The following is a 25,778-nucleotide window of genomic DNA, read 5'->3' as shown; positions in this document are numbered from 1 at the left end:
TAACCTAAGAAACAGTGAAATACTACAATATTTGTAACTGTTATATTAAACTCTTTGTAATTGAAATATAATGACATAACTATTTTCTAAAAAAAGAAGAGTTTTACCTCCTTACCCAAACTAAACTAAAGTATGCAAGAGGTTAATTTCATAAAAAAGTATTTTATCATTGTCTTGTACCTAATCAATCAGTATGAATAAAAAAAATACAAACTTGAATCTATTGTTTGTCAACACCGCAAGTAATTAACTATTTTTGCATATGGCGATGTAGAATCCTTCCAGTTTATCTGCTAAAGAGCAAGCCTAATCGTCCTGCCAAAAAAAAAAAAACTCACACACTTAAAATATATATTAGCCAATACCCAGAAGATACATGCTAGCTGCTAACGGGTCAATGAAACAATCAAAATGGTTTAATCTTTTCAAAAACACGTAACCTCTAGAGTACAACACACAATATAATATGCATACTTTAGTGAAAGAATTTTCACCTGGAGCATGAGGTTGCCATGAAAGCAATCTACATATATTACTATATACAACTAACATTTAGCATCTTGATGCTTTATCTTCCAATCCATTTAGCATCATTTTAGCCCCAATAGATATAGTACATATTTTTTCATAAGCTTATACACGTATCCATGCAAAGGTCCTACATTCTGTCTCCCAGATATGCAAAGATCGAATAACCTTCATATGTTACACACTAAAAAATAGTAATACAAAGTTGCTCCATTTGTTCCAGTGCGTGCATTAGATAACTCTTAGTAGATACAAATACATGAATGGATGACATAGCAATAAAGTTAAAGTGTAAAAAAGATTTCAGACTCCATATCAAACACCATTAATCCATGTGTACCCTGAGAAAACAACCCAAAGACAATGACAATGCTATCGAGTTAACAGAGGCAGTTAATCCATAACCTACAACATCTTTTTAACATTATTACCATAAATAATAATAATATAACTGTTATTATAAGTATACTTTTAGGATATCAGATTCAAATTAAAAAATCATATCAAACATGGTAACTAAATTCACATAATATTAGGCTAACTAACTTGAAGCTATCCTGTACGCACAACTAAGTTCACATAAATTCAAGGACTTATTGTATAATTTCAGAACGATGAGGTGGAGATCATAGATTACAAACTTTCAGAAGTTATTATATAACTTCAAACATATAAGGGTTTTATCATAAAGAAAAGACACTTTAATCAACAAAATTTATATCATCCCAAAATTTAGGGACTCTTTCCCATCCCATTCAAATTCAAGGAAATCATATCCGTACGTAAACCTAATTCATCCATAAAACTAAATCATATAGATAGATTGACGTACATATTCACAAAAAACCTGCAATTTAACTTTGGATCGCCACAGATCCAAATCCGTGTGGCGTGTGAAAATACGTCTTCGATTCTTTGTACAACATCGATGCTGATAAAGAAGGTGTTAGCTTTATATTTTGTAGTGCTCGTTTTGTAATTAAGTAATTATGTTGTCCTTTGAGTCTATTATGTTTTAGATAAGGGTTAATCATGTAATTAGACATGTACTTGTTTATAATTATCCAAGGGGTTTAATAGCAATTTATGTGGCTATATAAACCTCCACATGTAATGAAAAGTTAATCTTTTGACCAATTAATTATTCATAGTTCTAATACCTACATTCTCTCTAATTACCTACTTTCCCATTTCTTATAAAGGTTCAATTCACATTTTAGCATAGTTTACATTTGGTATCAGAGCAAAATCACATCGTGTGAAAGATCCATGGATTGATTTTGTTCATCTTGTGTGCTATTTTGTGTTTTTATCCCAAAACCGAAAGCTTTGATCTTTATCCTCTATACTTGTTAAAGTAAACGAATTTCTTACTTTAATCCACTCCTTACCTTCCTAAAACATCACCCATAAAGTTTCAAATGCTAACTCAAATCACAAAGCCTTAAATTTGAATTTTTTTACTTTCTGACCTGAATACCGGGATTCATCTCGGTTTTGAATAGTAGTTGTAATACCGGGTTTTCTTTTGTTTTTGCATGTACTAAAACCGGGATTCATCGGTTTTGAATAACTGTTGTAATACCGGGTTTCCTCTTGTCTTTTGTATGTACTAATACCTGGTTTACTCCAAAACCGGTATTTGTTCTTCTAATCACTAAGTTCCAACTCGCTATAATCTTAAAGTGTTTCAACGAAAACCGGTATTAGTGCTCTCATCACTGAATACCGGTATTAATAAAGGATTGCTGTGTGGGATTTTGTTTTGAATGTTTTAATACCTGGTTTACTCCAAAACCAGTATTTGTTCTTCTATTCTCCAATTTCCAAACCGTTATAATCTTCAAGATTTTCCCCGAAAACCAGTATTAGTGCATTAATCACTGAATACCGGTATTGCTAAAGCATTGTGGTGTGAGGTTGTTTTGAATGTGTTAATACCTGGTTTACTCCAAAACCGGTATTTGTTCTTACATTAATCATTTTGTTAACAAAAACTCTTTCCAATTGTGTTTGCGAAAATCGGTATTTGTACTTCCATTCGAATAACGGTATTAGTGAATCCATTCCTCAAAACCGGTTTCTGTTGAGTATTGTTGAGTGGTTGTTCTTTCATTGAGTTGTCATCAAGTTTCATTTTCAAAATGTCAACCATAAAAATAAACCTTAAACCAAGCATGCAGTCATATCATTTTCATAACCGTAAAGACTGTTCATGTTTCCGAGGAAATAATCATGCTTGTGTCGTTCAAATGTATCAAAAGTTTAAGGAATTTTACGAGGAATTCAGAGAGCATGGCAAGGAACATGAGAGTCTCATTAACCAACTCAAGTCAGAGAACAAAGAGCTCAAATCTGAAGTTGACCAACTCAAATTTAAGTATAAAGTGCTCAAATCTGCAACTGATCTCAATTTGTCAATCATGGAAAGCTTTCAAAAAGAAAATAATCAATTGCAATTAAAAATTCTCAATTTAACCAATGAGTTGGATATTTCTCACAAAGAGCTCATTGAAACCAACCTCGAAACCCAAGTTAAAGAACTTGTTTTGCAACAACAACTTTCGAAGCTCAATCGTGAATTGCAAGACAAGTCCATTTTATCGAGGAATAATGAGCAAACATGTTTTCCATCTAAAACAAAATCCATTCCTTCAAATGCCCAACCAAACTACAATCACCCAATATTATCAACCATTACCAAGCAACATCCTTCCTCCAACACCAAAACAAATCATCACTACACCAAAACATCTCACCAAAACAATAAACACCCACAAGCATCTTTCAAACCAGCTCATACCATTCCCAAATTCTCAAAAGACCCTCATTCCACCAAAACCAAAATCCTTCTACCTAAACCTCATCAAACTCTCAAGCAAATGAACCCATATAACACACCTCGCAAGACTAGACCTCCCTTCAAGCCTATAAACAGCCATTGGCAAATATTCAAGGATCCCACCACCGGAAGCATTCATTCTAGAGATCAATATGGCTGGATCTCTCATACTAAACCCAAACCAAAACCAAAAAGCACTCACATTAAATACTCTCTCCCTGAGTTGTTTAAATTTGTACCACGAGTCATTCACCCTCGTGTGCAAAAATTGCTTAATTGTGCACAACCTCCTACTTCTCTTTTCAAATATCCAGTTGGACCCACCCTTACATGGGTTCCAATGTCTGGATCCAAGTAGGTGGTTGTGATTTGGCTTGTACACATTTCAGTGTACAACCCGTTCAAATCATGTTTAATTGAGACGCTACTTCATAATCGTACCTTTTCATTCACCTTTTAGGCTATCAATCATTGTTGCATGATGAACATTCTATACATGTTCATCATGAGGGGGAGAAATGTGTTAAAGGTTGATATTGATTGTCTTTGTGAGGGGGAGCATAATAGATTGCCCATTTAAGGGGGAGCACAATGAAAGCTTTGAAGATGATTTATTGCTCCGAAGAATTTGCTCAATTTGAGGGGGAGCTAAAATGACAAATCATTTTTCACACCAAATTTACAACAAGCCAAGCTTCCGCACTTTATACCAAGCTTCCTTATTTCGCAAGAAGCCTAAGTCTCCGCCTTCACAAAATGTTTAAGAATCCAAAGTACCATTTTGTCCCAAAGAAGTATTGGAAGGGAAAGAAGAGCGAGTACAAAAAGAGAGCCTTTAAAGACCAAACATTTCTTCATGACAAACCCGAATCATCAACAAAGAAGAGAAATAGACGTCAAAGGAAAAAGAAGAAGGCTCAACGATGATCAATCACAAAACGGAACTAAGGGGGAGATTGTTAGCTTTATATTTTGTAGTGCTCGTTTTGTAATTAAGTAATTATGTTGTCCTTTGAGTCTATTATGTTTTAGATAAGGGTTTATCATGTAATTAGACATGTACTTGTTTATAATTATCCAAGGGGTTTAATAGCAATTTATGTGGCTATATAAACCTCCACATGTAATGAAAAGTTAACCTTTTGACCAATTAATTATTCATAGTTCTAATACCTACATTCTCTCTAATTACCTACTTTCCCATTTCTTATAAAGGTTCAATTCACATTTTAGCATAGTTTACAAAAGGATGCAAAATAAATATTATATTTTCACAAATTCAGGCCGGGTTTATCAAAAAAGAAGATTTTTGCATTGGTTGAACTTTTCTTATGTTTTTTATTCAGGTGGTAACATGGTTGTGATTGCTTAACTAAGTGCAGACAAGCTTTTGCATCGATCTTAGGCAGACTTCAAGGCAGAAAGTTCAATCAGCTATTGCCAGCCTTACCACATGTGCCACTGTTCAAGAACAGTTAGACATTCGGAGCCAAATGCGACTATAAATAGTTACAAAATGTTAGTCTTACAAAAAAAAAATTGAGGGTGACAATCATGTCTAGTCATTTAACAATAATATTAAGTTACATCATTCAATGTTTAATTCATGTCTAGTCATGTCTAACCATGACAAACATGCATCCCCATACCTTAAATAATTTTTTGTTTTTTTTGTTTTTACATTCATAATTATATTCAATTTAGTAAAACATAATATTTCATATATTAACAAAAACATCTTAAGAAAAAACCTAACAAAGATTTATTTTTTTCTCAAATATATGTTAGAAACTTTCCAAATTAAATGATAAATAATAATTATATAATGGGCTAAAATAAAAATTAGTTTAAACTGAAGGGGGTGAATTGATAATTGACAAAAAAGTTCATGGAAATTGGTATTTTTTTCGTTTTTTCTTGGTTTATTGCACAATTTTTTTGCTTTTTTGAATGAACAGTGTCACTGCCACGTGGCACTGTTCTGTTACTCCACTTACGCCCGCGTTACTATTCGGATTATACTATATTGGATCCCGTTAAGATTTTTTTCCTTTCGGTTTTTCTTGGTTTCTTGCACAGTTTTTTTGCTTTTGTGTTGTTTTCTATTGGACCATCTTATACCATGTATCGTTATCTAGATTTTCTCATTTCGGATCTCGTTTGGGGTTTTTTCTTTCGATTTTTCTTGGTTTCTTGCATAGTTTTTTTTGCTTTTGTGTTGTTTTCTATTGGATCATCTTATACCATGTATCACTATCTAGATTTTGTCATTTCGGATCTCGTTTGGGGTTTTTTCTTTCGATTTTTCTTGGTTTTTCTCATAGATTTTTTGTTTTTGTGTTCTGAACTAACATATTGAAAACTTTTACTCAAACATTTTGTTTTCGTTTCATTGCACAAACTAAATGTATATATTTGATATTGCAACTTTTTGATGTGATTTTTTTAGTTTTCTTGCACAAACATTTTTTTGTTTTTTTCAAATAATTATTAATTTTTTCACACGTTTTCTCTTTTGAATTTTTAAGTAGGTCCAACGTAAGTAAACCAAACCGACCGTTTAAACACAACAATTGAAGCCACGCACCAAACCTCCTAGTTCTCATGATAATAAGAGAATTCTCCTTTTCATTATCTATAGATCTGACATTATATTACTCCCTCCGTCCCAATTTAAATGTTACGTTGACTAACTTTGACCGTAAATAACTTTGTTTGTACTATATAGTAGTTGATGAAACTTATATCAACGAAAAGTACATTAAAAACTCAATCCATTCATATATTTAATATCAAGTGTTACATAACACAAAGTTATTTACGGTTAAAGTTAGTCAACGTGACATTTAAATTGAGACGGAGGGAGTAATTCATAAAAAGGTGAACAGAAAGAGACATAATTAAGGGGAAGTGATATTTGTACCACTGTTTTTGATAAACTTATCAAAGCTATGCATTACCGGTTTATATAATAAGCTATAAAAGTTGTACATTATGGTACACCAATCAAAAGTGGTGGTACAAATATCATTTCCCATAATTAAGACTTCATTCATTATTTACAAACCGGCCGGAGCATCCATATTATAAGGAGTTGGAACTAAAACCAAGTCATTTTTGCGTTTAAGAGTGGCCCCGAAAGATTCACTCATATCAAGACTTTCAAATGCCGCTTCATTCGGGAGTTCCCAATTGAAGTGGTAGAGTAGCATCGCAAGAGGAAGCTCCACATTTGCCAATCCCAACGACATGCCTGGACACATTCTTCTTCCGGCACCGAATGGAAGATATCCGAAATCTGTTTCCACCTTGTTCATTGAACTCTCATCATCACTTAAGAATCTCTCTGGCACGAAACTCTCTGGATCAACCCAGTTATCTGGATCACGTCCTATTTTCCATACATTGATTATAACTTTGGATTTGATTGGGATCTGGTATCCGCCTATCTCACACTTTTCCCTATTTTCTCTAGGTAACAATAATGGAACAGGCGGGTGCAACCTTAAGGTTTCCTTAATCACTAGTTTTAGGTAGCCTAGTACTTGAACATCCGACTCTTGAATCTTTGTTTTTCCCTTGAGTGCCTCACGCAATTCGGATTGTGCTTTCATCATAACTCTCGGATTCTTAATTAGTTCTGACATCGCCCATTCAATTGTCACTGAAGATGTATCCGTGCCTGCGCTAATCATTTCCTGTACGTGTCACATTTGTATAAAGCGTCATGATTTGGAAGAATAATAAGGGATAAGTATATATCCTGGAATTTAACTAAATATGACCAAATGTATATAGTAAATTGAGTTTTGGATATTGTATATGTTGACAACTTGGTAAATTGTCCACATCATGTAACTGGTATATGTGACAACCTATATGATTTACGTATGAAGTTTTTGATTAGGCGGTTACATGATTAATTTGATCATTTATATTAAGTTCTAAACACACTATATATCGAATCTCATAGTTGGCTCCCATTATAATTAACCTTTCGGCCTTAGGTAAATTTCCACGTACTTAACCCGAATAATAATAATACAGTATGCTTGACAGTTTGTTAAAATTGATAGTATGAATTGGGTAAAAGTTTTAGAGTACATAATCAACAGTACGTGGTTAATTGAAAAGAAGTACAATACTCACCAATATGACTGCTTTGATGTTGTCATAAGTTATTGGAAACTCAAGACCACCATCGTATTTAAGCCTCAATAGAACATCAAGGAGATCTTCATTCTCACGGTTGATCTGCAGTCCACCACCACCACCACCACGACGTTCTTGATGGTCGGAGATGATGTTATCCAAAATCTTATCCATCTTCTCGTGTATTTTCATCAGCTTGTTTCTCATGCCACTAATTCGATGCACCAATTTAATAGATGGAAATAGATCAGCCACATCAAAACCACTAGCTAAGTTTATAGTCTCTTTAATGAGCGCAATAAGGGTCCCCTGATCCTTGCATGTGGTCCCAACCGCGACGCGAGATATGATCGTGTTTATCATCACGAAAATATTCTCACTAAGGTTGATGCTCTTGAATCTCTGCAAGGCAACATGTTCAACAAGGATGAATGACTCTTGTTCACGAATAGATTGAAACGACTGAACTTTCTTCGCACTTAGAAGCTCCAAAACGCATATCTTACGCATTTGTCTCCAATAGTTACCATATGGGGAAAAGGCAAAGGTTGAGCTATTGTATCCGATTATCTCAGCACAGAGAAGCTTAGGTCTATCGGCGAAAGAGAGATCATGGGTTTTCATAATTTCTTTGGCAACAAGTGGAGATGAGATTACAACAGCAGATATTTCACCGAGTTGTAGCTGAAAAATTGGTCCTAGTTTTTCGGCTAAGTTTTTAAAAGCTCGGTGTGGCTGTTCTCCTAAAAGATGGTGCATGTTGCCAACTATAGGAAGTTTCCATGGCTGTGGGGGATGGTTTTTGCTTCTATGATCAAAGGTTCCGATCCGAGCAACAATGAGGATAATGATACTACTGATGAAGAAGAAGAAAAGAGTAGCAATGAAAATGGGGAGAGAAATGGGATACTGGAATTCCATTCTTGTTACAAGTTAAGCATTTCTTAGGACTTTATTTATAGGCCTTTTTCTCATTGTTTCATTTTCGTTCTTGGTTACATGTCCAGATCTATCATCTATATGTATGTTAAATTTTAAATATTAATTGGTCTCAGTCAGTCAACCTATCCCTTACTCCCCCAGACACTCTCTTACAATCTCCTTATGAAATTTATTATCTTCTTTTATCTTTGGCTGTTTGTTTTCTGTTTATGATTTTTGAATTGAAGTTATTTCCAACAAAGCGATCACCTTGAAAATGAGTGGCAAAGGCTATTTGCATCGTGGAAAATGAATTCAAATTATGGGTCATTCCATCACATTGATGTACTGTATCTAGTAACTTAATCGGTTAGATTAATTAGAAGTACAAGTAATAAGTTCTAAACTTGCTGTTCAAAAAAAAAATAAGTTCTAAACTTAGTAGCTATTCAATAAACTTGATTTTTAATGCGAATTTGTTAACATACATAAACTAATTGGGGAAAGGATCGGTAAAGCATGCGGTACCTATCTTAGGTAAAGCACGGAGGATTATGTAAAATTCATGGGGGTTTATGTAAAATTCAGGGAGGGTTGTGTATGTTTGTCAAATTCGAAGGTTTAATATGTAAATTTTTTTTATGTGGCAGTACCTAAATTTAGGTAAAGTCTGCAGTAAGGATCATTTTTCCAAACTAATTATTGTTTTTATCATAAAACTTTTGAGAGTGGTCTTTTGATTAAAAAAATAATTTTTTAATGCACGCTAACATCTTCTAGAAGTATAGTTATCATTTTTCTTATAAAATATGCCGTAGATATATTGTTATATTTTAAGAAGGTTTGAATTCATAACCAATGACCCAATTGGCGCTCAAAGTTTCTATAATTTTTTCCATTTATTAATTTCGGCTTTCATTTCAATTCTATTTAGGAGAGTGGCAATGGAGCTAGGCATGGAGGCGGCATTGAGGAGCTAGACATGAATTGTCGCGGTGGTATGGGAGAGGGGTGTTGAGTTTTTTATCGTTAATTGTCGAGGCTATATTTAACATTGAAAGTGACTATTTGGACGTAAAAACAGAAAATTCCCCTATGGTGAAGTTTTTTTTGGAGAAGATGACCAACATATATGTAACCTTAACGGGATCCAATATAATAAAATCCGAATAGTAACCAAATAATAACATGGGCGTAAGTGGACTAATGGAACAGTGCCATGTGGCAGTGGCACTTTTCATTAGCCTAAGCAAAAAAACTATGTAAGAAACCAAGAAAAACCGAAAGAAAAAAACCTTAACGGAATCCAATATAGTAAAATCCGAATAGTAACCGAATAATAACACGGACGTAAGTAGACTAATGGAACAGTGCCAGGTGGCACTGTTGATGAGCCTCGCTTAACGAGATTACAATGTATTACAAGGGATCGATCATATCTATAGATAGACCAATAAAATTAGCAATCTCAAAACTCTAATGAACCATATTACGTGCGGCTAGACAATCGGGTTGGATCTTAACCTAATTAGCCCATCGTCTAATATGCTCCCACTGTCTGAGTTGAACCGATAAATACAAACGTTCAAGCTGGGAAGAACGTTGTTAAAGAGTTTAGAATTAATGAATTAATATGTTACCACTGGTGATTATTTGTTAATTAAGCATCGATCGGCCCTTTAATTTGGCCGGTGATTTAAGTATTATGTAGTTTAAGAATCGAATCTTTTACCTAAGGAGAATCGTACTGGCATGATAGGTCAGCATTTTTTAATTTTTACGCTAATTCAAAATGATAGAAATAATAAAGTTCAATAATTTAGTACAAATGACGTTGAGTGGCATCGTCTGACCTCGTTGACCATCAATTTCGGATGGTGCATCATATGGTGTAGGAAAGGGAAATGAATGGTGATATCATCATAAAGTAATTCTAATTTCCATAAAATTTAATATGATAAGAAAAAATGATTAAAGTCAATAGGCCAAACGTCTTATATCTTATATATAGTATAAAAATAGAAGTAATTAATGTTTTGTCATGTAGTATGATATGGTATAAACGTTTTATATGATAGAGCATCTCTGCAGCTTGTAATACGAAGTTATTTTTATTGTTAGTCAAGAGGGTTTAAGAGGGACCGGAATGAGGCAACCACTTTCGCAATAAATTATTTCGACCTTATAGGTTTATATTAAAATTTCTTCATTGGCCGTTCAAAAAAAAAAAAAAAAAAAAATTTCTTCATTGGCTTAAGAAAATGATGAACTTACTTCACCTAAAAAAAAAAAGAAAATGATGAACTTATGTGTCTAATTCTGTTATGTCTCGTTGACCGGTGAAACTGATATATGCGATGACCCTAAACTAGCCATTGGCCCGTATATGAAAATATAAAGAAAATCTGAGACACGGCACGATGATAAAAAAAAAAAAAAGAAAAAAAAAATAAAAAGTAAGTAAGTAATTCCCAATGTCGTCTTCCACGGGTTTTGGGTCTCAATACCGTCTTCGACGGTGTATGTGGGAGGTTGATATGTAGACAGCCTTACCTCTACCAAAGGTAGAAAGACTGCTTCCAGGTTCTACCATAGATAGAAAAGGAACTCCAGCCTTACTGGGCATGAGGATCGAACCCATAACCTCTGTTTCCAGAGGCATGGGCTCTAACCACTGATCCATAGTTGGTTAGGGGGAAAAAATACCTATTTTTACAGTACTATTTTTAAAACAAAGTATGACAACAAATTAATAAGCACGGGTTAACAATTCTTTTGAAACAATAGGATTAAATAGATAACTTAAACAAAATTAACTAAATAGGTTGGATTAAGTGATTGGAGCTCGTGTAGAGGTCAAGGATGATTCGATTCTCAAGCCTAAGGCTGAGATCCTTTTCTATCTTTGGTAAAACAACGAAGCAACCTCTCTAACATGATTTTTTTTCGGGTTAGGTCAAAATTAACAACCTTATTTTATTAAGAAACTTAAAAAGAATCAACCACATTAAAAAAACTTCAACAATGATATATATTTTTCAAAGTAATTATTTATTAAAAATAAATCTATACGAAAAATAACTACTGAAAAAGATAAAATGTACGAGTAATATTTAAACAACACACAGTTGAACAACAAATTATAAACATTATGCTTCTATTCTATAAGTTGCTGCCATGCGCCCAAAGCTGATCTTCAACAAGACACCTTAGTTATTAGTTAACAAAAACAACAAAAACTCCTATCTAAAATGAAAACCAAAGCTAATGAACACGCTTTCCCCATAATTAGAAAGGAATCAAACTATCAAAGAAAAGTTATACAAATGAGACTAATATCAGAACGGGTTATATACATAAAGCACATATAAACAAAATCAAAAACTATTAGCAAACATGACGCATAGTCAGGGGCGATACCACATGGGGACAAAGGGGGCAAAGGCCCCTCTCAAAATTTAGATTTTGTCATGTATTTTTAAATTTTTTATTGATTTTAAAAATTTTCTTATAGGTTTTTAACATTTTGACCCCTTTTATATTTATATTTCATGGATTTTTTAATTTTGCCCCCTCTGGGATTTTTTTCTGGTACTGCCTCTGCGTATAGTGTCTGTTTGAGCTTAAAAGCCCCAAGTTTTTAAATATAATCCCCTTTTAAACTTATAGCCTTGTTTGGATGTTCATTCGAAATCAAAAGTCTCAGCTCCAAAAAGCTCTTAAAAGCCCTGAAAGGTCTTTAAAATTAAAGCTTGTGTAAGAAGGGTTGAAATAGAAGCCCCAACCCGTAGCCCTATTTTCAAGTTCCAGCTCCAAGCCCCTAACCACAGCTCCAGCTCCAAGCTTTTGTGCCAAACGTACCCATAACCTCAACGACATGGAACAAGTGGATATGAGGTTGTTATGCACGTAAGATACATACCAATTTTTAAAACATTAAAAGATATAGAGCCCAATCATTTATTCAACATATTAAACATTAGCATATTAGAGGTTTTTCACCCAAGTTGAAAGCCTAACAGCCTTATACTCACTTTTTCATATATATATATACACACACAAATACACCATACATTTAAATCTGGATTACACTTACACTATTACACCATAGATTTAAATATGGATCCAGTATATATATATATATAATATATATAGGGTAGAGATCCAGAGAGGAGTTTCTTAAGGAGAGAATGGAGAGAAGGTCCGTTTTTTATTTTTTTTCTAGCTTGAGTTATTGATATTTTTTTATTTTTTCACTTTTTTCATTCTTGTTTTAACTAATTCAATCCATAAAAAAAAATTTAAAAAATTAAATTTTTTTTTTTTCTGACCCGAGTTAGTAACTTATACATGTAAGGGTACGGTAAGGGCTTCGCTCTTAAGGATATTAATAAGGGGTAGGTGGTAGTAGTGATAGGTCATAGAGGCTGATAGGTCATAGGGGGTGATCGGTGATGGGGTGATCTACCTAATGGGCTTCGCCCTTAGTTATCATGGCTCCGCCATAGTCTGAGAGGTTTCGCCTTAACGGGCTTCAATCCATATTAAAGAGAGAATGAAAAAAGTGAAAAAATGAAAAAAAGTTCAAAAAAACAAGCTAAAAAAAAATAAAAAACGAACATTCTCTCCCTTCTTTCCTTAAGGTACCTTCTCATTTGATCTCTATCATGTATATATATATATATTAAGTGAATGATTCTCAATTGAACCTTAATATATATATATATATTAAGTGAACATATCAAATTATACTTAATATTATCTATGTTCATATGTGAATGAATATGTTCACATATACCTATCACATATGAACATTAAGTTATATTATAGTGGTTCTCATGAACTTTTACCTGTATATATATATATATAAAAGAAAGAAAGATAATTTGTAGAGCCGCTTTTCAAAAGTGATTAGTTTTCTCGAATGTAAGAAACTTTGAACGAATGTCTATAGTAGGAAATAACTAAAGTTGTGTGTATTGTATGTAAACAACTTTGAAATAATGTTTATTTTATGTAAGAATTTCGTTTCAACCAATTAAAATCTGACAAGTGGCACCTGTATATGGTTGCCACGTATGTTTTTTACATACAATAAACATTTTTTCAAGTTGCTTACATATAATACACATAACTTTAGTTTTTTCCTACTATAGACATTCGATCAAAGATAGTTACATTCCAGGAAACTAATCCCTTTTCAAAATGACAGGGGGACAAATCTTAACTAATTATTTCCCTTCCTTCCCATTTTTCCTTCCTCCTCCGTTTTTTAGTTTTCTTTTAAATTTTAAAGGACATATCCCATAAGGCTAAGGGCGTAGCTTATTAGGTACATCATCACATCACCAGTCACCCCTTATGATCTATCACCCTTCATGACCTATCATTCTCACTAACTACCCTTTAAATAATTTCAGGTTTTAATGGGGTGATAAGTCATAAAAAGTGATAGGTCATATCGATGATCGATTATAGGTTATCAACTTAACGGGTTTCACCCATGGCCTTGTGGGTTAATAGGCCAACAAACTTATGTAAATACAATAAAAGCCGTGTCTATGAAATGTTCCGCTTTCCCAACTATTCTTTTTACGCAATAACTACCTTCGCAGCCATCGAGTGATCATGAATAGATAGGTATTCTGCATAGACTACAGAGTGTTTAGTCAATTACAATGTAAACACTAGTGTTTGTTTACCAACAAGGAATTAGCCTAGCGGTAATGCAAACACTTTGTACCTCCTTAGCCGATAGCCAGTAGCCCATGGGTAGGAAACCTTGCCCGCCAACTAAAAAGAGCGATTGAGAGTGATGACCTTAAGGTCACAAGTTCGATTCCCGCTAAGAACAAAAAATAATTCTTTTAAGGTACCTGTTACCAATGAAGCTTAGACCCATATGTGAAGTTTAAATAAGTGGTTCGATCCTTAATTCCGGGTGCCCATATCATGTGGGGATTAGGATGAAGGTATTTTACCGGCATCATATGGCTCATACGGGGTGGGTCGATGGGTATCCAATTGTGGTACCGGGGCTAGGGTTCCTCCATTACCTTTTTTTTCACTAGTGTTTGTTTATAATAAAATCAAATTCTTGTTAATGTTGTGTTTAAATTCGGTCCTGTGGACAAAGAGAATTTTGATTCCCTACAAGGCTACAATTACTTCAAGATTGGATCATAGAATTGTGAATTGTCGATTTGTCGTCGACTAATTACCGCCTTTGTAGAAGACAGGTAACAACAGAAATTAAATTGACAGACAAGTCCAAAAACAGGCAATCACAGGTTAGAAGTACGAGTAATAAAGAAGCAGAAGACAACACATTCTCTGAAACCATGAAGCTAGGAGTAACTTTTTAACTTAGTAGGGCGTATACACAGACGACTTCACCACCTAGTGAAAAAGCTGTTAAAAACAAAACGGCTTTACCTTCAGTGGGTATGCTATTCTGCTATCTACGTACTTGGATCTCCCACATGGTAAAGGAATGATATAATACACTCAGCACTTGATAACTAACAAAAAAAAAAACAGAAGATTATGAGCGTTCTTTTCCGCCATCCAGAGACATCATCGGGTGGGATATGGGTTCATAAATGACTTGCTTCACAGTATCCTGGATGGAATTTCCAGTGAACCCGTCATCTGTTGCATAAAAAAGCTTCGCTGAGTTGCACGTGTTCCAAAATGCATCTTTGCAAGCTCTAGGGACAATGCTTCCCTTGGCCTCTAGAACTAATTTTATCATTTCTCTCCTTTGACTCTCGACCAAAGTCTTCATCTCCTCTACGACCTCTTCCAGCATAACCCCACTATTTTGCTGGCTCATATGCAATAGTACAGCATTAAATTTGCCTTGTTCGAATTCTCTCTGCATTAACAAGCAACACGATGCATTAGTATGAGCTTTGTTGATATCAATATAAGTTTCCCACGGGGAAGAAACCAACCTTGAAGGTCTGAATATCATTCAAAAGGCGAGCCTGAGTGCTCATTGACTTGAATAGATAATGGTATTCAGAGCTTTGAACAATCTCCTCTGACAATTTTGGCCCTATTAAGTAAAGCGCCGGGAGTAGAATTGGGCCTAATGCGAATGATACATAAGCATTTTCCATATACTCGTTTATTGTTGGCATATAAGCATCGTTTCTCCATCTAACTTCTGTCAACTCACTCTTCATTAAATCCAACCACTGTCAAAACAGTTAAAATCATGAATAGCAAATCTTTAACCCCTTATAAATATAATTGGATTAAGAGATTAAGCATATTTTTGTTCCCAAAATGCCCCTTTCAGCATATTTATGGTTCCCAAAATGCCCCTTTACACACTACGACACTAAAATACCGTATAGTTTTGAAACAATTGACAAAATCTTATAATTTATATTTTTGACACTCTGTAACCAATGTATTCATCCAAAAAGGTGGTTATAAAATTCTGCCGCAACGCGCATGTATTATTCTCGTTTTTGTAAGGTGAATAAATAAAGTTTTTCTCAACTCAGTTGAAGCTATGTGGCAGCGAACTAAGACCCTGTAGATTTTGTCAGCTATTGATCTTATACGATGGTTACCAAAACAAAGCAAATTAAAAAAACTTAAGATGTTTTGAAGCGTTTTTATCTTACAAGTTGAATTACATGACTTGCTATGTCCCGTCCTTGCCATTTAAAAGCTGCTTTTCCTGTCCAACAGATTGCATCCTTCAGTGCCAAGAATAAAATGCAAACTGTTTCTGAACAGCAATCGGTTTCAACATTCACATTCCATCTGAAACATAAGAACCCCTAAAGCACTTTAGACAACACTACCAGTTATATCTAACTATGGACCAAAACATTAGACAAGGATGATATACTTTTCAACACACTGAATCAGGTTAGCCAATTCATCCATTTGGCCTATAACATCAAAAAAATCATCAACCATTATAGTAAGAATACAATGCTTGGCCCACGAAATACGGGCATCTGATAGTTCAGGAGATGACAGTGCTGCAACAGCAGAGAAGTAACAGCTGGCTGTCCTCTGTCTAGCAAACTCGAGTTGGTTCAATCTATTCTCTACCACCCACCTGATGACAACAGCAATTTCTTAATAAAACATAAATAATAATAATAAAAAAAAATTGGGTTACAACGAAATCCACATCAGGTGCATACCTTTCAAGACTTTCCAATTCTCGACGATAAATAGATTGGCACGCATTAAAATCTTCCACTGCCAACCTTAGATAATCCTGGTTACCAGTGTTTGATAAACTGGCATTGTAGTACGATATTTAGAAGTATATATATATGCACTATAAAAGTCTAAAGTTTGATTAAGACAGGCAATGAAAGTCTAACCGATATGTAGTTTTCAAAGTTCTTGTATTATCCATATTGTAATGCTCTATATTTCTTCTAGCGGATATGCGTTCTAAACAGCTATTGAAGGGAAACTTGAGAGCATCTTCCACCTGATTTAATTATCAAATTCAGATTAATTACAACATACATGAAAACAAAACAAAATAAGGTAGTTGAAGGGAAACTTGAGAGCATCATAACAACATAAAGTCAAAGTCAAAATTAAGACCTCTTTGTGAATATTTGAAGGGACTGTTTCAGCGAATATTGTCTGTAGACCTACGAGGATATCAGACGACCTTGAAATTTTATCTCCCAAAGTTAGTTCCTCTTGATACATAACTTGTGATGCCCGATGCACCTCAAGAGCTGAATATATGTCTTTGAAAGGTTCTGCAGGTGCATTCATGTAAATGCCTTCTTTGGTAATTTCAGTCAAGAGGCCTACATGTGTTGAAACAAGAAGGATAATGAGAATTAGCACATTTGATTATCTAAATTAGAGCACCATTTATGGAACTCTTTATTTACTACCTGGGGAAACTTCATACCCGCTGATCCTTAATACCCTGAAAGCTAGAGCACAAGTGACAACATCCGTGAATATCTGTTCGTCCTTCTGCACCCAACATCTAAATTTGACCAATTTTAATGAGTTTCATTGGAAAGACTCTCAGATTGTTTTGATTTAGTAACAATGAGCACATACATTTGATTCTACCAAAATGAACATTAACTAATTACCTGTAAGTTTCATCTAAAACATTTTGAATTTCAACCCTGAAATGCCGAGCAATTCCCAATTTTAGAAGTGTCTCAACCATGGAAAGTCGCACATATAAGTCAACGGGGTAAATAGTTGGCACTGAGATTTACCACACATAATCACTTAAACTTGTTAGCAAAATGTAGGATTCGTGCATATATATATGATACAAACAAATATGAAATGTGTACCTGCGTTACCAAACTTGTTCAAGAGTGAAGTTAGATAACTAAGACAACCATTGTTTTGATGATCAATGAGAACAGCGGCTGTTGCGGAAGGTGAGTTTAAAACAGAACCATTCTTCATCTGATATTTCATCACCGTGTTCCAGTAATGAATATCGCCAAGTCCTTCTGAAATATATGCCAAGTATGCTTCTTTCTCTTTTGAACCACATCTAAGTGATGACAACATATAAAGATAATGATTCTCGGTGCATTGGAAACTCAAATACTGAAAATATTTCAAATATGTATTTTCATAATGAATATAATGAGTTAGTAGTACAAATCATATATACCTTTGTAGCTGTGATGCCCTCTCATTCAGCAACAAACTCAAATCTGTTTCATTTAACGGAAGGTCTATGTTCAAGTGTTTTGCGTACTTGAGCATACCAGGAAATATGATTTCAAAACCAACTGGAGATGGTTGACTCTTGTCAGTGACAGAAGCAAAATTTAAGTCGATAAAATGTAAACCTGCCAACAAGAGCTAACTGTTTAATTTGAGTCAGTAATTAAAGATAGTAAACTGAAACAAAGCGAAAAACTACAAACCTTTGTTAATTTGGTCTTCCCCGACATTCCATCGTTTTAGTGCAACAATACATGCTAACGTTGAAGATAGAGAATCTTTGGTTAATGGTTGATTATGATGAAAAAGGCCCCATGAACCATCTTCAAGCTGATTTTCTATCAACCAGTTCAGACACTCAGGGAACCGAGGAGATTTAGGAGAGTCTGGTGAAGGGACCATGGCTACCCATGCTGTGTCATATGAAGAAACAGAAAGCTCCACGTTGTTGAATAGCTTTCGAATTCTTTCTTTGGTCATATCAAGGGTCTACATAAAAATTTGGAGATAATGTTGAACTACTATTTGAAGTATATCTATTAAGAAACAATTAAACATATGTAGGCATACCATGGAATTCGCTTGTGCAACATGTGAAGAGGCTGCTCAAACACAAAACCTGAATTAAGCGAAAAATAGAGCAAAACCAAAAAGATCCATATTTTTACTCTCTTATTTCTAGCCAGTATTTACTTAACTTACCCCTGGGAAGAGCTGAAAGACCCCACGACCGATCTGCTTCATGTGATGAAGGGACAGCCCTTGCCATTGACATGCTCTGTGAAATTACCATTGATGTTTCGTTAAACAAGTTTTTTGTAGCTTTTCGCTTTTCAATCCTCTACTCCAACTTACTTGGCTGCAAGAAGGATCTGCATGACATAACTTCAAATGTTTTCAGATGCTCCAAATGGATTTATTATAAGTACATACTAAAATTACTGTGGATATAACTAAATATAAAGTATTAGGCTATTAGACATAATCATAGAGAACGATTGACAATTACTTTAAATATAACTATAGAAAGGTCACAAGGACTTGTGACTCTATATATAAATTAAGATCACAAGTTCTATCCTTTGCATAAGCCCATTCACAAGTTCTATCCTTCACCCCCTATGACTCCAGGCTCGCAAAAGAGTCACCTTGGGATAAACTAAACAAGCGAATAAAACATAATAGTTTAAATTCGATTCTAGTACATCATCTAAGAATACAATGTCTGAACTACTAGGGTGTTTGGTATGAATGTATGATGGAATCAAAGGCGGAGAAAGAAAATGAGAAAGACTTATTTTGTTTGTTTACGACGGAGAATGAGAATGAAGAAGTTGGAATCGATTCAATTCTCTCCAATTTTTTATAAATTGTAAAAAATGAGTGAAAATGGAAAAAAAAATTGGTTATGTATTGATGATATTTTATGTATTAATATTAAAAATTCTAATTTTTTTAGTATTCATTATTTGTTGGTATTAAACAACGGAGTTTATTATCATATAAAATACTCGTTTTTATTCTTATTATTTTCGATCTCTATTACATTTTCATTCTTTATGTAGCAAACACCCCCTAACCTAAGATTTTAACCTTTTGAAGTTCAATAAGGTTGTTTTTTTACACCACAGGCCTATCATAAAAGCATTTACTCCATCCCGGTTTAAAATTCCTAACACTAAACAATCACATTACACCGCCAACCACACCCAAAACAGTTAACTGTCAAGTCAGACAAACTAAACTAAACTAACCCCTATAAAAAGCTTATTGATCATGAATTAAATCTAATAATACAAAATTAACCATAATGACACTTAACTATAAAACTTTCTAGTTTCTACTTTATAAAGATTTATAGGGGAGAGAGAGAGAGAGAGAGAGAGAATTGAAGTATGTCATAAACCCTCAGATAATATCATAGGGTGTAATTTAACATTAGAGAAATGAATGAACTAAATCACTAATTACAGTACTTGATTGATAAGAAGAAGAAACGATGCTTTGTTTTTCCTAGTGGTTCAAAACAACAGATACTTTCAAGCAATGAGAACTGAAAGCATGGATATAAGCCAATGAATAGTTACTTCAATAATCAAGAAATATAGTTTTCCATGTTGCATCAAGAGATTTTTTTATTCAAGTTGCATATGTACGTAATAATAGAATTAAATTAATTAGAGTGTTTCATGTTGGATCAAAGAGATTTTTTTTTTTAATTCAAGTTGCAATGTAATAAAAAAAAATAGATTGCTTATGTGTTGTAATTTAGATGTATAAAATAGTTGTACACACTTATCATTAAATTCAAAAATGAGCTAATAATATGAAATGTACAATATTTTTTACACATTAACTATAGCCTTAAAAATTGTATTTTCCTTCTTTTATTCAAGTTGCATATTTAATAAAAAAAAAATAGAGTTTTCCATGTAGAATTAAGATATCTTTTTTATTTATGATAGGTGTTCCTTATGTGATATTTGAAGCTAGTATGACACGATAATAATATTACAATAGTATATCAATCATCCAAATTATAGTTTAAAAAAGTACTTTAAAAGTCAAAGACTTTATTATGTTCCTATTTTGATTTATTTTAAGGTAAATGATTAACCCTCTTACAAAAATAACTTAAAATTCATGTTAATCACAAGATTATGTCATATGAAAAAATTAAAAGTAAAAACGAGGAAACACAGCAAGTGGATTACCCATATGGCCATATCAAATCTATATGGTATTAAGAGGTTTTTTAGTCTATATTCTAAAAAGATTAATCAATTTTCTAATTTTAAAATACGAGTTCGCTATGTACTTAGCTGCAAGCATAACTTTATAAAGATTTAAATGGTTTTAGTTAGAATTTTAGACATCCTTGTGAGATTAATCAAATATATATGAGTATCTTTAATAGTTTGGTAATTTATATAACTAGTGTTTTTAGGTCATTAGTTAATTTATATAACTAGTGTTTTTAGGTCATTAGTTGTGAAATTAATTGAACTTTTTAAAATATAACAATATATGTATATTTTAGTTCATATAAAAATGATAGATGTTGAATTTTTTTAAGGTCATTTTAGTCATAGTTATACTAGATTGATGTCCGCGCAATGCAGCGGTGGTAACGGTGGCGGTAACAGTGTGGTTATTAACTTAAAAGTAATTTCATTGCGGTTAGAGATGAAATGAATTGTTGTGTGGGATATGAAAGGGGGAGGAGAGGGGCGAATTTTGAGTTAAGGTTTTTGTTATGTGTTTTTGCGTGATGTATAGATAGATGTTAAATTTTTTTAAGGTCATTTTAGTCATAGTTTATAAAATAAAAATAAGTATGTATTAAGATGGATGATATCTATGACATTTCAGGTTCTTAAAATTAAGGAGGGAGGGAGGGAGTTTGTTTATAAAGGAGTATAGATGAAATTAATGAACATTAAATATATACTTTTGATTATTTAGAAAGTACGAACTTAATAAATCTTAGGGGGTGTTTGGTACAATGGAATGGAAAGGGTGGAAATGGAATAAGAAACACTTCTTATGTTTGGTTGTAATGGATAATGGGAAAGAGAATCGAGAATAGGGAATCGATTCCAATCTCTCAATTCTCTATGAAATGTAGAGAATTGATGGGAATGGAAATTTTTAATACTTTTTTTTTGTTTTAGTGATGTTATATGTATTAAATTTGATTATTATTTAAAATTTAGTATTTTTTATATATTCATTATCTGCTTGTACCAAACGACAGAATCGATTCTCTTTTCTTATTAAATACTCATTCTCTTTCTCACATATTCATTCTCTATTACATTTTCATTTTCTTTGATTCACTTATACAAAACACCCTAAGAAACTAGTTAATAAAACCAAAATATAACTAGCATGGAAGTATCACATGGGGGTAAAAAGGGCCAACGCTCTCTCAAAATTTATATTTTGTTATGTATTTTAAATTTTTAAGGTTTTTTGAAATTTTTTATATGTTTTTAAAATTTTGTATTTTTGTCCCTCTTTAAATTTAAGTTTCATTGATTTTAGAATTTTGCCCCCTCTTGGATTTTTTTTTGATGCCTCCCCTGACTAGCATGATGCCTGCACAATCAACAGTGATGGCAGCAACGACAATCTTACTAGTGGTGGCGACAATTATTGCTGGTGGTGATGGACTTGCGTCGTCAAGGGTGTCGGTGGATGTAAATATATGCATGTAAAAGTGGTAGTGAAAATACCTTATATGATAAATTAATGTTTATGGTGTAAATTGGTAAGATAAAAATTTATAATATAAATTAATTTATTAAGACAAATTGAGTAATTTTTGATGTGGTTTTTTTGAAAAAAGTTATTAGAAACAACTGAGTCATTTTGAATATCTTAAATTTTTTCTAAATATGTTTTGAAATGGTCGGGCTAGAGCTTTTATTAGGTAAATAGGTAATATATAGAAGGGTGAAAGGAATATGTGTCTGTTAGGCATATAAATTAGGTGAAAAACCATTCACATATTTTTTTTTAAACTATAAAAATCATGGGGGGCCAAATATTTATTCAAAATATTAAAATATTGATATACGATGGGTTTTTCACTCAAGTTAGTTACATAACAGCCCTATACTCACTTTTTCTTATATAGAAATATAAAATATAATTATAATAGTAGTTAGAGTGAAAGAGAGGTAATCAAACGCGAGGCCCACTAGGCTAGAATCTTTAGATCCATTCAACGTTTAGTAATCTTAATCTTACTTTAATAATAATAATAATAATAATAATAATAATAATAATAATAATAATAATAATAATAATAATAAACCCTCAGATAATATCATAGGGTGTAATTTAACATTAGAGAAATGAATGAACTAAATCACTAATTACAGTACTTGATTGATAAGAAGAAGAAACGATGCTTTGTTTTTTTCTAGTGGTTCAAAACAACAGATACTTTCAAGCAATGAGAACTGAAAGCATGGATATAAGCCAATGAATAGTTACTTCAATAATCAAGAAATATAGTTTTCCATGTTGCATCAAGAGATTTTTTTATTCAAGTTGCATATGTACGTAATAATAGAATTAAATTAATTAGAGTGTTTCATGTTGGATCAAAGAGATTTTTTTTTTAATTCAAATTGCAATGTAATAAAAAAAAATAGATTGCTTATGTGTTGTAATTTAGATGTATAAAATAGTTGTACACACTTATCATTAAATTCAAAAATGAGCTAATAATATGAAATGTACAATATTTTTTACACATTAACTATAGCCTTAAAAATTGTATTTTCCTTCTTTTATTCAAATTGCATATTTAATAAAAAAAAATAGAGTTTTCCATGTAGAATTAAGATATCTTTTTTTATTTATGATAAGTGTTCCTTATGTGATATTTGAAGCTAGTATGACACGATAATAATATTATAATAGTATATCAATCATCCAAATTATAACTTAAAAAAGTACTTTAAAAGTCAAAGACTTTATTATGTTCGTATTTTAATTTATTTTTAGGTAAATGATTAACCCTCTTACAAAAATAACTTAAAATTCATGTTAATCACAAGATCATGTCACATGAAAAAATTAAAAGTAAAAACGAAAAAACACAGCAAGTGGATTACCCATATGGCCATATCAAATCTATATGGTATTAAGAGATTTTTTAGTCTATATTCTAAAAAGATTAATCAATTTTCTAATTTTAAAATACGAGTTCGCTCTGTACTTAGCTGCAAGCATAACTTTATAAAGATTTAAATGATTTTAGTTAGAATTTTAGACATCCTTGTGAGATTAATCAAATATATATGAGTATTTTTAATAGTTTGATAATTTATATAACTAGTGTTTTTAGGTCATTAGTTGTGAAATTAATTGAACTTTTTAAAATATAACAATATATGTATATTTTAGTTCATATAAAAATGATAGATGTTGAATTTTTTTAAGGTCATTTTAGTCATAGTTATACTAGATTGATGTCCGCAAAATGCAGCGGTGGTAACGGTGGCGGTAACAGTGTGGTTATTAACTTAAAAGTAATTTCATTGCGGTTAGAGATGAGATGAATTGTTGCGTGGGATATGAAAGGAGGAGGAGAGGGTCGAATAAATATATTATTATATTGGTATTTATATTAGTTTGTAGAAAAAATCTCATTAGTTTACACTTTTTTGTTTTCCATCAATAATTTACACTTTTTAACCCTAAATACTTAATATATATTTATTTTTAGCCATCAATTTGAGCAATTTTTTCTTAAGTTTTTTAAAAACGTTACAAAAAGTATTTATATTTAATTTTTTAAAGTTACAATTGTCACTCAAATCAAAAGTCATAATTGTTATCAAACAATATGAGAACAATCCTAATTGTTATCTAATTATCATAGGACAGTGGTTGAAAATAAACATATTCATGTTATGGGTCGTATCATGATCAAAAACGTATACTTGAATGTCAAGTACGGGATCACAAGTATGTTTATATTTTAATTCTTAATAATTTTTCATAATAATATCACATTATGAGTAAAATTGGTTTCAAAAAATTATATAATAGAGAAATTATTGTAGCATGTGTCTTGTGGAATGACTACAACAAACATCCCATCAATATGTATCAGCTAATAATGACAGTGACGAACATGTGGTTATTGTACTACAACTTGCAAAGTATAACAATTAGAATCGTATATCTTCAAAATTATAAGCTTTTATGAATTAATTAAATGCATGAAAATCTAATATTTATAATATCGTAAACCCCGTATCAAATGTCAGACACGGGTCTAAAATCTAGTTTGTAGTATAATAAACTCTAAAAGAAAGATATGACTAGAATTGTACTGTATATTAAAAAGGCTAATAAAGTCAACTCATGCTTGATGCCTTCTTCTTCCTGTCTTCGTCATAATTTAAATCAATTTTGCAAATGGTTGAATATTTCTTATGCTTAACTAATTGCATACAAGATTTTGTGTTAGAGATAATATAATATATATTTGGGAGGAGGAAAAGAATCTGTGTAACACGGGTTAGAAATCAATGACCGGATATCTCTTTATATCGTGATATCACTTTTCGAAAACAACAATTTGACCATATATGCCTGGGTTACACGAATTCTGTTTTGGGATAATACAAAGAGCAATGTTCTTGATTTTGGCAGAAATCAAGAACCCGTTCGCTATATAGTATTTCGTGTTTTGTGAGTTTCCTTATGTATAATTTTCTCTTATAGAGACACCTTGTTAATGCATCTAATTAATGCATTAATTCAAAAGGTTATCCTTGATCCCTTGTGAATACCAAAATGTAAACAAAGAAAACTAGATACTTGTTTTCTTTCTATGTGATTCTATATTGCTTATGAATTATGTAAATGAATTCTCAACTATATATAGACGTTTCAAGATTTAGTGTATCTTTACATAATCTTTTCAAGATCGATATCTTTAGAGAATCTTTTCAAGATTTAGAGAATACTTACAAAATCTTTTCAAGATCGATATCTTTACAAAATCTTTTTAAGATTTAGAGAATCTTTACAAAATCTATTTAAGATTAAATAATCTTTTCGAAATCTATTAAAGATTTAGAGAATTTTTAAAATATTT

General features: G+C 32.4%; 2 protein-coding genes across 2 annotated transcripts; both read right to left on the bottom strand.

Annotated features, from left to right (window-relative positions):
- Window positions 1-188: 188 nt before the first annotated feature.
- Window positions 189-8,443, bottom strand: LOC122597256 (cytochrome P450 71AV8-like). The gene is made up of 3 exons (XM_043769871.1): window positions 7,520-8,443; window positions 6,456-7,068; window positions 189-229 (listed from the first exon to the last, which is right to left on the bottom strand). The coding sequence occupies exons 1-3, from the start codon at window positions 8,441-8,443 to the stop codon at window positions 189-191; spliced, it is 1,578 nt and encodes a 525-aa protein (XP_043625806.1).
- A 6,544-nt stretch (window positions 8,444-14,987) lies between these two features.
- On the bottom strand, window positions 14,988-18,944 carry LOC122595279 (ent-kaurene synthase 1, chloroplastic-like). The gene is made up of 14 exons (XM_043767617.1): window positions 18,854-18,944; window positions 18,722-18,753; window positions 18,355-18,640; window positions 18,096-18,276; window positions 17,764-17,972; window positions 17,551-17,671; window positions 17,341-17,438; window positions 17,036-17,250; window positions 16,804-16,916; window positions 16,618-16,716; window positions 16,314-16,529; window positions 16,084-16,225; window positions 15,400-15,645; window positions 14,988-15,320 (listed from the first exon to the last, which is right to left on the bottom strand). The coding sequence occupies exons 1-14, from the start codon at window positions 18,942-18,944 to the stop codon at window positions 14,988-14,990; spliced, it is 2,382 nt and encodes a 793-aa protein (XP_043623552.1).
- Between the last annotated feature and the right edge of the window lie 6,834 nt (window positions 18,945-25,778).

This window comes from Erigeron canadensis, chromosome 4 (assembly GCF_010389155.1).
Source record: "Erigeron canadensis isolate Cc75 chromosome 4, C_canadensis_v1, whole genome shotgun sequence".
Taxonomy (NCBI): Eukaryota; Viridiplantae; Streptophyta; class Magnoliopsida; order Asterales; family Asteraceae; genus Erigeron; species Erigeron canadensis.
Note: the sequence above shows the minus strand (reverse complement) of the source record. Positions and strands in the feature narration are given on the sequence as shown.